General features: G+C 35.6%; 1 protein-coding gene across 1 annotated transcript; it reads right to left on the reverse strand.

Moving 5' to 3' along the window:
• Nucleotides 1-135: 135 nt before the first annotated feature.
• Nucleotides 136-13409, reverse strand: si:dkey-205h13.2 (mucin-5AC). Its single transcript, XM_041976694.1, has 10 exons — nt 13333-13409; nt 9358-9416; nt 4343-4386; nt 4181-4214; nt 3678-3701; nt 3352-3381; nt 3048-3219; nt 958-1067; nt 646-820; nt 136-374 (listed from the first exon to the last, which is right to left on the reverse strand). Exons 3-10 carry the CDS (start codon nt 4352-4354, stop codon nt 278-280), a joined length of 654 nt encoding a protein of 217 aa, XP_041832628.1. The 5' UTR covers nt 4355-4386; nt 9358-9416; nt 13333-13409; the 3' UTR covers nt 136-277.
• Nucleotides 13410-13630: the final 221 nt, after the last annotated feature.

A 13630-nucleotide genomic window follows, 5' to 3' on the forward strand; every position in this document is an offset into this window, starting at 1 on the left:
AGTTTTAATGCGGAATTTTATTGCTGTTGATTTGATTCCTAATATTATTGATTTCATATTTCACTATAAAGACAGATAAAACAAAGCAAAGCTTTAACCCACAGAGCAGATTTAGTAGGAGGGGAGGTAGTTACATTCAAGTGACAATGCTAGTAAACAAGACCCATTACTATAAGTTGCATATTTAAAGTAAAAATTAATTGAAGGAAAGAAAAGAAAAATAGAGAAAAACTGAAATCATAAAATCAATCATTTTTCTCAATGCTGGAGTCAGGGTTCAGGAACATGGGCACACAAAGCGAACTTTGTAGTTGGTGCAGCTGCTGGATGTCTGGTCCTCATTGCGGCAAACAAACCCCTGAGTTGGATTGTAGCTGAAAAATATCAGTGGATTAGTGAGTTACTACATTTTAATTATTTTGGTCTTTATAATCTCACAATTACAAAAAAGTTTTATATGGCCTATGAAATTGGGAGGGATTGGAAAAATTTCAGTTTAATCTGTTTTAAAAAGATGCAGTCTACTGTCACTGTCTAACCAGAAACACATGGCTGTGTGTCTTAACTATTATTGAAGAAAGGTTTTATGTTGAGTGTTTGGACTAAAAGCTTTTTTATTTTATTTTTTTCTCTGGGAAAACTCACATCAAGAATTTCTGTCCCGTGTTGATGGCTGGAGTCATCGTGTCCGTGGTAACAGCATGAATGTATAGAGGGTTGTCACAAATTTTTCCAGGATTTTCTTTCCTCAGGTCATTCAAACCCTCCCAGTCCCCTGTTCCACTGGGACTGTCTCGGTTGAAATATGTGGTCCAACACACTGCAGGAGCAAAGAAAAACAGTATGACTGTGGAACTAAAAAAACATTTTAATTGAAAGCTTATAAACACAGATAATGAAGGCATTTTGCATTAGCAACCCCATTTTGCCAATTTAGATTTTATGTCTTTAACTTACAATTCCCAGTGCAGGAAGTTGGGGGGCAGCTGAAGCGAACTTGATAGTCATAGCAATTATTGTCGGGTTGGTCCTCATTCCTGCAGATGAATCCTGAAGTTGTGTCACTTCTGAAAAGCATAAATACATGTAAAGCTACTTAAATATTATATTCAAACACAAATCCATATTAGTGGAACATTTCAAGGAAGCACAATGTCATAATGTCAAAAACTGTCCTGTGACTAGGTCCAATATTTTTACTCATTATAGGGGTCTAATGTCTTAACCTTATTAACAGTACTTTTACATTTTTTTCAAAACCATTTGGTACTCAACTTCTAGTCTGAACTGAGGAATGGAGGAATAGAATGACACATGGAGGTCATGTCTTCAGTGGTCTACCAATATTAGACCAGACACACCAATACATATTTTGATTAAACTATTATCCTTTTCAAGAGTGTTACAGCTGAAACTGCACAGTGTTACTAAATTTTATAATCCAGAAAGTTGGCTCAGTCTTATCATTATAATCACTGCAATTCTACCTATGACTGGATTCACCAACATTACTATTAGAGTAAGTGTTGCTATATTTTCATCAAGTAAGGATATGTACAAAACATCTTGGTAGGGCTATATGTAGACTTGATCAATAGTTCTCATGCATACTTTTTTATATGGTATAAGACAAAGATAATAAATATGATATTAGTTTAACCTCTAAATGGTAAAAAGACTTCTCTGGCCAAAATCCTGGTTCATCTGGCAAACACTCTTCTGCATTGCTCAGCCTCTCACTGTCATTCTGTTACTCTGCTTTCATCTCCTCAACCCCCTCACCACCTTCAGAGCAAGTTTCATTTCCATTTTCTTCACTTGCTTCTTCAATATCTCTCTCTCTGCTACAAGGAAGACAGATACCATACAAGCTAGATAGATATTAGATCTGACATACAATAGAATAAAACTTGATGTGTTGTTAAAATTCTTTTAATTTGAATCAGCTGAAGATGATTGTTTATAAACTTAAAAACTCAACTGCTTGCTGTTGCTGTGTCTGAAATTGAGGACCATGGTTCATGATATTAAGCTTTGCTGATGTTACAGTGACACACTGGTAATGGAAGTTATATATGGTTGCTATTCAACAGACCATTTTGCAATTGACCAGTTTCTAGGTTAGACTAACAAACACACGAGTCATGTTTTGGATTGTACCTCCTGTTTGACATGCAGACTGGACAGCTTTCTGATTCATGACACTCCCATACTTTTTTATTAGCTAACACACTGAATGAAGTGATCCAGTAGTACTTATGAGACAGCTCTTTTATAGGTTAGATATTTTTCTGAGGTATTAAATCAGACTCAAAGCACCAACATGGTGAGCATCAACGTGATATCATAATCAGACTCTGACTTACTCATCATTAATTGTGCCCTTAAAGTTGGAAAATTCTCCTCTGTTTTATTTCATTAATTTAAAAAAATGTTATTAACATTACAGACTTTGAGGTCTCGTGCATTCAGTTTTTCAGATAATGTGATGTCAATGGCATCTTCACAAGCTGAAAAAATACAAGGAATCCATTGACACCAAATATGTGATGAATAAATCATTGGGGAAGGGCTACAATATCGGCACAAAGTTAAATTGTCTTTTGCTGTGAGGTCTGTAAAAGTCAAATGATTTGCATTAATAACTGATGAATTTCTGATAGCAATCAATGTGTGTTGTACCTAAATGAATCCTAATGTGTTGCCTACAGAGAACTGCTGTGTGTGTGCTAGAAATCAAGAAGAAGAAGCTGCCCCTCACTTAATTTTCTTACCCTGTGTGTTTTTCTCTCCCTTTTCTGTAACCTAGACTTCACTTTCTTCTGAAAACAACATAGCTGTCTCTTCTGGCTGTCCTGCTGCACTCTGGCAGCAGCTTGGTTGAACAGACCGTGCAGGTGTGGACTAAATCATTTCACACAATTTTAGATAAGTGATGGGGCCCTCAAAGAACTTCCATCATTTGTTAGTGAAAAATGAATTCTCTCTTCACCTTCATGCAGGCAAACAGTCCCCCCTCCCCCAGTTAAGTGTCATGTAGTGTTTACCTAAATATCTTCTCCCCTGCTTCAGCCACACTTAATCCAGATAGAGTTCTGGCCTCTATACCTACAGGGTTTGGGCAGATCTTTCCTGGATACTCCGTGCGAAGACTGGAGAGATTCTCCCAGTCTCCGGTTCCAGACGGATTATCTCTGTCAAACCACTGTGTCCAGCCAACTAGAATAAATCATATAAATTGAAATAATTCAGCTGCAGGGAAATTAAAAATTGCAGTTTATATTATGCTTTAAAAAAGAACACATCAAGATTAAATCAATATAAATGAAAGAAAATTTTTTCTATTCTTACCAATCTCAGGGAGATAGTCACAGGGCGATCCTAAACACACAAGTACACACACACACGTGCACGCACGCACACACGCATGCACACAAAAATAATAATGCTTTCACATTTTTTACAGTAAAGCACCGTACTTAATCAGAAGTGTTTAAATATCAAAACATCAAGTGCAGTATGGTTAATTAACAGCAGAGGAGCCTGAAAGACCTTGCATGTGATTTTTTTCATCAAATTTATGTATGATATTATAATATAATAGCTATAAAACTTCAATGATACAACTTTTTTGAACAATGTGAATAAGTGTGTAAGAAAGCAGCAAGAGGTTTTACCATTTAAGGCCGGTTCAACAGCATCTGTTAAAAATAACCAAAAAACTTTGCTCACTGTTCAAGAATGATTTACTGTTGTACTGTTATTGTGCTGGTAGATTTTACTGATTAAAAATTACAAATTGTTAATCCGTTTTTTGGTTCAGTGATGAATATTTCATGCATCTCTTTCTCTTCTTCGAGCCTTTTTTGCCACTCATACTTTGCTACTCATGTCCTTCTTATGACTCACTGTTACTGCCATTCTTCTTCCTGGTCCTAAATTCTTTAATTCTTCTTTAATTGCCCAAGGTAGAGACTAAACATAAGTTGGCCTCTTCTTAGCCCGACACCTGCATTTAGACTCCAGACTTTTCCTTTCATTCTTAATGTGAAATTATGCCTTGATGCAGCATCCAATTACAACTACCATCCTTTGTTCTGATTTTGTTAAACCAATATATTGACTTTGATCTGTCACCTGATCTCGTCTTACTGAAGTTAAGTTAATAAGATGAACTTACCAATGAACAATGCTGCAGCAATGGTAAGACTCAACTATGATATAACACAAAAATGAAATGGATGTCATTACAAAAATGTAAAGTTATTAATATAAATGCTATGTAGTGAAATGTCAATATTACATTGATGTTTTTATATGTATTCCACAAATTATACATTACCAGCTTGATCATGACTGCAGAAGCCAAATGTGATTTCTTAAGAACTGCAAACAAAAATAACAGTTTTAACATTTGCATTACTTCCAACAATACTTAATGCATCTTCAAATAAGCTCAATTAAAAATCTTTTGGTGAACAAACTTACACAAATTAAGTTAAAAAGACAGTTCTTTACCTGGCAAATCCAGAAAAGACTCACTGAGAATCTTAGTCAAATGAAATTTACCTCTGACTTCACCTTTTTATAATAACACCTCTTTGCCTGGGGCCCCAGGTACATTCTTTTAACACAGCGAGTTGATAATAGTTATAGATAAGGCCCCTGCATTCTTCTTTGGTCGTATAAAAACTTGAATTGTTGCATTTTTGCTTGGCCAATAAGACCACTTATGTCAGTAAAGCTGTCATAGTTGTTTACAATTCTGTTTTTTTGGATGTCTTTGCCTAAGAAAGCGTTTCTGCATAGCTAAATACATGCGTCAGCCACCATGTCACAACTTTTCCCGGTTCTGGTCTTAGGGATGTTTTTTCCTGTATGTTTGTTAAGTCCATTGTTAGCCCTGTTTGACTGTCCTCTTATCCTCTCCTGGCAGGTCAGGCTCCTTCAACATCATAGAGGTGCCACGTCCCTAGAACTAGCTTCCACAGCCAAAGATTGATCTGCAAATTTGCTTGTCTTTGGCCATCGCTTAGCTCACATTGCACCTGAGATCCTTTGACCCTCCAACAGGTGGTGAGCCCATGTGAGGAGGAGGTGTTGGAGTTTAGTTAGACTGAGATCACCTAACTAATTTAGTCACTTTGAAAACTCTCATTCTGTACCTTAAAATACTTTACTAGGTTGCTTTGCTGTATGTTTTGATTTATTGTCCATTTTGTACTACTTCTTAAATGACTTCCAGTCAAGTGCTACATTTTAATAATTTATATCTTTATCACATTGGCTGGTTGTTTAAAGACTATTTTATTATTTACAGTAAAAAGGATCCTGACCTTATCCACTGCAATTGGCTTAAAAGTAGATCTTAACATGACATGACAGATGTGTAGTTTCACAGCTGGGGAGTCACAAGGATTAATGAAACGCAGGCTAAATATTCAGTCAGCTGGAGGATGGGTGGAGCACTCAGACTATCCAACTAATCACGATGGAGATCTGCACAGCAAGACCATCTAATCAATCATCTGTCTGTAGGTGCCCAGATAACTTGAATATAAAGAACAAACCTTCAAATGTAATATTTAATTAAGATGATTTAAGCTGAAGTTGATAAATCCATCAAAATTTTGTGTGAATATTTTAAACATATTTACTTTAAGTGTATGAATTTATAAAGATTTAACACTTTGTCTGTATTCTTTGCACCACATCATACTATAAAGCCATGAATTAGCCAAATAAAAATTTAAAGACAAAATTCAATTTCCATATCATGTAGTTTCATTACTGTTGATTTAAAAGACAATGAATTCATAATAACTATAGATGAAGCACAGATGAAGCACTTAATGCATCTATACTAGCACATTTATTAGGAGGGGAACTAATTACATACAAGTGACAACACCAGTAAAGAAGCTCCATTACTACAAATTTCATATCAGAAATAGAAGACATTGCAGAGAAAAATTCAAATCATAAAATCCATTTAGTTTTCATTATTATCAGCTGTTGAGTCAGTGTTCAGTTACATGGGTACAGAAAGTGAACTCTGTAGTCCTGACAGGTGGCAGATGTCTGGTCCTCGCAAACAAACCCCTCAGCTGGATTGTACTTAAAATTTTCCAGATGATTGTGAATTTGTGTTTTTAATCTCAGAATTACAAAAAAGGAATTTAGTGTTTGTGTTTTTAGCTCAACTTCCAAAATAACACTAAGACATTGACACAAACGGACATATAAAATGACAGATGACACAAGCACATAGTGAGTCAAATACTATTATTTTGTTATAAATCAGAGTTTTGTATCTTTTGTTTTTAATGCTTTAGTTGATCTATTAAATTTCGAAGCATTAGAAAATTTTCATTCTGAACTGTTTTTAAAGATCTGTAACTGACATCTGGTGATTAAGCTTAAACACGAGACTGCAACAATTTTTCAAGAAAGTTTTTATGTTCAGCACTGATTTTGGTCCAGTGTTGATAGCTGAGATCATTGTGTCTATGGTAACAGCCTGAATACATATATATAGTTTATATATAAATTTTCCGGGGTTTTCTGCTCTCAGGTCATTCGAAATCTGCCAATCCCTTACGTACCTAAAAAAATCTTTTTCCCCACTTTAGCCAAACAGAATCTGGCCTCTGCATCTTTCCAGGATAGACTGTGCAAAGAGTGTTGTCTCCATTTCCAGAAGGATTATCGAAGTGAAAACACTCTGTCCAGCCAACTAGAATAAATTATTTAAACTGAAATCATTCAGCTTCCAGGGAACTGGAAAGATTAATCCAACTTCAGATTTTCCATTAATGCTTAGTTTAAAAGGAAAGACAAAAACTCGCCAAAAAAAACAAACAAACACACAAAAAGCATCAATATTGATTCAATGTAAATGTAAAAAAAAAATAAAACCTATTTTTACCAGTCTCAGAGAGCTGGTCACAGAGTGGTCCTAAACAGATTACACAGACAAAAACAAAATGTTCCAGACTGCAATAAAAACCCTATTAAATCAGTTTTGTTTAAATGTCAAAAAGCAGTAGTAGTTCCTCATCAACAGAGGAGCCTGGAGCTGCAAGTTGTGGAAAGTTTTCCAGTTCCAAATAGCTGAATGATCTCAATTTATATGATTTATTCCAGCTGACTGGACAAAGTGGTTTGACAAAGATAATCCTTATGGACTCCAGAAAGATCTGCCCCAAGTTACCCTGTACGTAAAGATGCCATAACTCTGTTTGGACTCACTAGATGCAGGGGAACAGATTTTTTAGTGAGCCCTACAGAGTACAATAAAGAGAAATGTGTTTCTTGCAGTGATGTGTTTTGTAAAACATTTATCATTGTAGGGTTATCAGTGTCATTTTCATGTGTTATAGGAACTGCAGCAAAGTTGAGCTAGAAAAAACAGTTGCACCCTTACTTTAATTCATTAAGATTGTTAATCATGCAGGCCTAATACACTGGCAATCAAATAAAAATAATTCATCACCACAACTGAAAAACTAAAGAGAAAGTCATAAAACCACAAAATCTGACAAAAACAGCAGATAATGCTGAAGAAACACAGAAAACAGCTGATTCGGTTCAAAGCTAGTTTTTCTAGTGGAGTATGATTGTGTGGCACTGATAAAAGCCAAGCAATGCAGGATCATCCTAAGTAAACAACTCTTGATGAAAAATCTATTATCAGTTTTTTATTTTTACTAAATTTGTTTTATTTTCTACAACTGATGAACCCTTTGGTTGTAATAAATAGTTCAGAACTTCCTGAAATTTTTTTTTTTCATTATTTATTAAGTTATACTTACATGTGCATCCGTTTTCCAGTTTGTGCCCCTGCCCACCCCTGCTTTTTAATGTCAATGGTACAGAGCTTCATGTAGCCTCATGTAAAGCCTATTTAATGTTACCACACAAGATGTTAGTGTTTGACAGATTTAAGGCCAATTTATGCTCTTTTTATGTATGTAAATATGAACGACTGTGTCAAACGTCAATTGTCATTGTGTACATACTCCCAAGCATCCTTTACGTTGCCATGGTTGATTCCACCTGAGGAGGGTAGTGCAGAATCTAGAGTTCATCTCTGAGTTCTGACATCAGTTTCAGTCAATATAAACATGGTGACAGTGGAGGAGATCTTGATAATTCACATACGTAAAATAAGCAGCACAGTAGACAGTGCTGATCTGTGCAGCCATTTAAGACATCAGGCTTCTTCTTATCCTTTATTTCACTGGTTGCACAGCAGCTATGTTGTGCAACATTTTCCTCATGGTTTCCTGCTCCATTTTCTACATCTAGGGCCACATCCAAAAGCTCTCTGAAAACAGACCAAAATATGCACATAAAGGTTGCAAGAGACAGCCAAAAGGCTTTGTTCGTGTCTGTGTACACATTAAGGATAGAGCAAAAATGAGCCTTAACATTGTTTTCAAAAGCTAGCTGAGATATTCTGTGCCCTGGTTAATTCACCCAACAGAAGAAATTCTACACATATCTGATGCAGTTATTCATTTAAGCTCTTTTTTCATTATTATTATTAAGGTCACATACCTGCTGTTCTTTTCTTAATGAAAAATGTAAAATTGTTTAAGATCACATGATAAACATACAGTCATTAATGATGGGCAAGGGAGTTCATATGGGCTTTTCAAGAGACAAACATGTAAAGATTGTAATTAAACTACAACTGTTGCAAAGTTGAGCTACAAAAAAACAATTATATCCTTAATTTGATGTGCTCTAGTTGTGCGTCATGAATTTTTCAACATTTCAAATGAGGGGTGTGTTTGCTGCAATGAGGACCAGACATCTGCCACCTGCAAGGACTACAGAGTTCGCTTTGTGTACCCATTTAACTGAACACTGACTCAACAGCTGAGAATGAGAAATTATGAATTTTATGATTTGAATTTTTCTCTGCCATTTCAGCTTTCTCTGAATATGAAATTCGTAGTAATGGATCTTCTTTACTGGTACTGTCACTTAGTTCCTATCCTAATAAATGTGCTGATATAGTGGCATTATGTCCTTTATAGTGATTGTTTTATCTTTAAATAAATAGATAAATAAATAAATAAATAACAGCAATAAAACTTCCCATAATCAGAAAAAAATAGTTTTGTCTTTACATTTCTATTTAGCTGATTCACTGCCTTATTTTATGACTTGGTGCAGAGACCAAGTGTGGATCTAGTTCAGGAGATCTCTTTTGAAGGATCTTCCTCATTCCTCTTCACTTGGACTTACCTGTTCTTTCTCTTAATAGATATTTCCTGCTTTGTGAGGTGAACCTTTTGAAGAGAGAAGTTGTGAGAAAAATGATTGTATTGAAAGAAAAATACTCACCAGCTTAGGTCTGTTTGTTTGTCCTTCGTAACAGGATCCCAACCTTTATTACTTCATTCCTTGGTAGAAAAAAAAAAAGATATTTTCTTATCTTTAGCTTCATGGCTCACATTTATGTCCAGATCTGTTCTGGTCACCCTGTCACATTTTTTGCGATTGTGATCCTAGAGATGCCTTTACCTGCATGTCTGTTTCACTGCTCCAGTTCACTTTATTCTACTTTGGGCTTCTGAACAACTTGATGACACATAATCCATACATTTTTTTTTTTTAGGTATGCTCAATTATTATCAATTAAAATTATAATTGGAAAGGTTATAACTATCTCTAAAAGAGAGACCCAACACGAGAACTATGTGAGTGAGTGCACAATAATTATTTGCCAGGAATCCTGGAAATGAACAAGGAAAAAAGTTGTTGAAAAGGGGCACCACAAAAGCAAGCAGGTTTAAGAAAATAAGAATGGTAAAAAGGTCAACTGGTTCTAAACAAAGAAAGAAAAAGTGAAGTGGAGAAGACCAAGTTATAAATAAAGCTGACTTGATTAAATGGTGGACGACTGATCACCTGTAACTTTTCACCTGCCTGTTAGTTACAGCCCTCTTCTATGGTAATTTCAAAGTTTCTTTTTTGCTTATACTTTGTAAAGCGAATGCAAAAGGAATACTTTCACCGTATAAATTGAAAAAAGGCTCCCCTTTTCCCGCATATTTAAACTGTTTCCCCGTAAGCTGTTTTCATGCTCCAAGGGAACAGATTCAAACGAGTAAGTCTTTATATGCAAAAATTTAATGAACTGAGCTATGCAACCGAAATGGCTGTGCTGGTGCTTGAAAAGAAAAGAAAAGAGAAGAAAAGAAAAGAAAAGAAAAGATTGTCCAATCATTGTATGACAGATGAAACTGTTTCTGCTGTTCTGAATCCTATCATCTAGGAATTGGCTCACTTTCACACTTAGAGGCAGATGTCATTCTGACTTTGCAATTATTAAAGCATGATTCTGGTTCAAATAACTGATAGTAGATATATTCTGTGTGTGCATCAGCTTCATTGTTATTTTAGGAATATTTTAGGCATTTTGGTCACATAAAATGAATACTCATATGCATTTATACTTACATATGCTGTTTGAGTGGTTAAACTAAAGACAAGCTATTGCATACCATCCAAACCAGACTCTACCAGCCTTTGAAAAACAGGATCGAATAACCTAACACAGTTAGGCAATTTAAGAAAATATACTTTTGAATCTTAGCCTATAATCTAAACTTGCATCAACAAAACCATTGAGGAAGATTGGCTTTAAAAAGTAGTTATATGTTCAAAGTCATAGAACAGATGTAAAAGGTGTAAAACGTTTAACTGAGAAAATATGGCCAAGAAGTCATTTTTAGGATTTATCAACATCACATAATATTGTGAAAATAGGCATTTTGTTTTTAGCATTTTTGAAATGTCATAGAAGTTGTGTTTCTGCATTTGGGACCAGTGGGGCCTGTTCTATGATAGAACCTATGAATATGAAAAAGAGTAAATGGCCCCAAATTAGTGCAGGATTTAGTTAAAGTATCTCCTCTTTTTGTTTTATTAAGAATTCTCATAATCAAGCGGGGGCCACACAAAAATATAAAAATCCAATGTTCATTGTAAAAGTAAATGTAATGTACAAAAACAATGAAACACAGTAAAGGTTTCTCTTTCTCAAAAATTAACTAGAAAATGTCCAAACCTATCCCCACACCAAAGACCTCTTTATGTTATTTTTACCTTGTCATGTATTGTTGGTGTTCATTGATTATCTGCATTTTTATGTTACATGCAACACTAGAGTATGACTGGCCTTTTTCAGTGCCTACCTACTAGAATGGTTTTGTGTACACTAATTAATTGTCCTTTGAGAAGAATACCTACCTCCCACTGTTCAATACCAGCTGAGAATGGTCTCTGTCTATTCATACATCAGCATTAAAGTTTGTCATCTGAAAGGGCTGCAGCAATATTTTACACTAAATTGTGCTTTGGACTGCATGCCAAAGTACAAATGACAACATGGTGTGGACTCATTTATCATCCCACCCCAACATACACACACCTCCCTGTATCTCACTGCCTGTACCCACCTCTAGTCCCTTTGGCTTCCTTTATCTTCATAGACTGCAGATTTTTTGTGGACCATCAGCTGTATTCACATAAATAAGGTTTTTATAATAATAATAATTTCTAAAATATAAAAAGATTTAGATTGTAGTTAGGCTTCTGGGCAAATAGGCATGTCCTCTAATCCATCAAATGCTAAAAAAAACTCCAACCACTCTCACACATGTCCAAAAGTTATGAAACCAACCAGAAAAGATAGTCAGTACAGTTGTCAAGGGCACAGAGGGCTGTAAAAGGCTTCCTCCATATTTTATTGTATTAGGCAGCTTAAATGTAACTACAGTAGGATAACTAATGCACTGCATTGCAAAATGTATCAATGAAAAGTCAGTCACACATCAGTTTTGATCAATAAAGCAAAGTGGGACTGTCGAGTTGGCAGATAGCGGCTGGCAGGGCTCTAAAAGTGCATATGTGGATGCCCAGTTATAGTGCAACTGCAGGGGAGGTGTTGTGACAGCGTTGGTAAACACATTGAGAGAAGTGCTGTGATGAGGCTGGCATAAGACAAAACAGAGAGAGAAATTGGACCTGAAGCACAAAGGGAAACATAACTGTACCAAAGTGGTGAACTTGCATTGTTTTAAATTATTAAATTAATATTTGTATTTTATATCTATACCTTGTTGTATATAAAGCGCTCTATAAATAAAATGTATTTTTATTACCTGAGTCATTCGATGAAAAAGTACCATTTCCACTTTGTAATTTTCAAAAATTTCATCAAAGGCAAAAATTATTTTTAAGAAATCTACAATATAAAAGATAAGTTAAACCTTCCAAAAAACCCACCTCAGGTGTAAAATATTTTAATATTACATGTATTATTAACATTATCTATATTAATTCAGACCCGGGAGTCATTCTTGTACCACACCGTCACGGATGGATGCACAGAATGACCAATAAAACATTAAATAATTTCTAAAAATAGTTTGTTTTCCTACTAGGAAAGTCCTTAAATAGATATTAATATTTTAAAACATAATTCAAGTTTAAAACAATGGCGGAGCCAAGGGGAGCTCTGCTCCCCTGAAAGGCACAGGAGCTCCCCTAAAGACATTCAGCTAATAGTTTGAGGGAGAGCCCTAAAAATAGCTCACCTTTGGGTTATATTTAATTTTTCAAAAAGGTTCCTGGTGTGTCTTGAAAAGAATAATATTCATTTGTCAGCTTTGTGTTTAATTTATTTATTCAATTTAATTAATTAAATCCTCCAAATGTGATAAGTTCTGTTTCCTTCAGCACCATGGACAGCAGCGTTGTTTGTTTGTAGCATGCTGTGAGCGTCCATACAAAAAACACTTTATATGCTTTCTTTTGTGGTTGTTAAAATTTTTCTGATAAAACAAGCTGCATACAGTAGCAGCAGAGTTGCACGCCCAACAAAAGCTCTCTGAAAAGCTCCAGTGTAATTCAAGCCCTGGAATGACCCACTTATTGTTATGCCCTGTCTAGGGTTACAAGTACAGCCCTTTGGTGTTTTGAGGGTTGGGATTTCCCATCCCGGTCCTCAAATCAGGATCAAACAATTTTCAGATAAACATAAATTTATTTACCATAAGCCTGTGTAAATGAACCTGTAAAGCAAGTTCGTCAGGGTGAACCAAAGCCAAAACAACAAACAAAACCAACTAGCCCAACCAAGTACATGTCAACTAAACCCTACATGAAAGAAAACCAATCAAAACATATTTACCAACCTCAACTTCCTACCACATAAATAGGAGAAAATGCATAGAAAGAAAAATGGCAGTTCACCCCTACAGCTACAGCTTTTGAAAGTGGAGAATCTATTTACAACAAAGACATACTCACACAGAGTACCATGGGAATCAACAGCTTGAATTACAACAGAAAATAAACCTTTTTTCGAGGACCGAGCTGGCTGATCGCTGCTGTCAAAATGCTGCCACCAGAACACACACCCAGTCTTTTCAAGGCAGTATGTGATTGCAGGGACCAACCTGGAGATGGTTGGTGTTCAGCAGGGGCCAATCAGTAGGTGACACACAACTTGGGACAACCAACCGCACTTGGACCTGTAGACACTCTCAAAGACTCTATATAAGAAAAGATGAATCACTCTGGCACAAAACAGTAAACATCCTCCCCC

This window comes from Melanotaenia boesemani, chromosome 22 (assembly GCF_017639745.1).
Source record: "Melanotaenia boesemani isolate fMelBoe1 chromosome 22, fMelBoe1.pri, whole genome shotgun sequence".
NCBI classification, from domain to species: domain Eukaryota; kingdom Metazoa; phylum Chordata; class Actinopteri; order Atheriniformes; family Melanotaeniidae; genus Melanotaenia; species Melanotaenia boesemani.

What these genes read in the sequence shown, in the direction of transcription:
- si:dkey-205h13.2 (XM_041976694.1), bottom strand. An exon ending in GCAGGGGAGAAGATATTTAG is followed by an intron (nt 1,068 to 3,047) that starts GTAAACACTACA and finishes TATGCTTTTCAG; the next exon opens with AAGTGACACAACTTCAGGAT. An exon ending in ACGGGACAGAAATTCTTGAT is followed by an intron (nt 375 to 645) that starts GTGAGTTTTCCC and finishes GATATTTTTCAG; the next exon opens with CTACAATCCAACTCAGGGGT.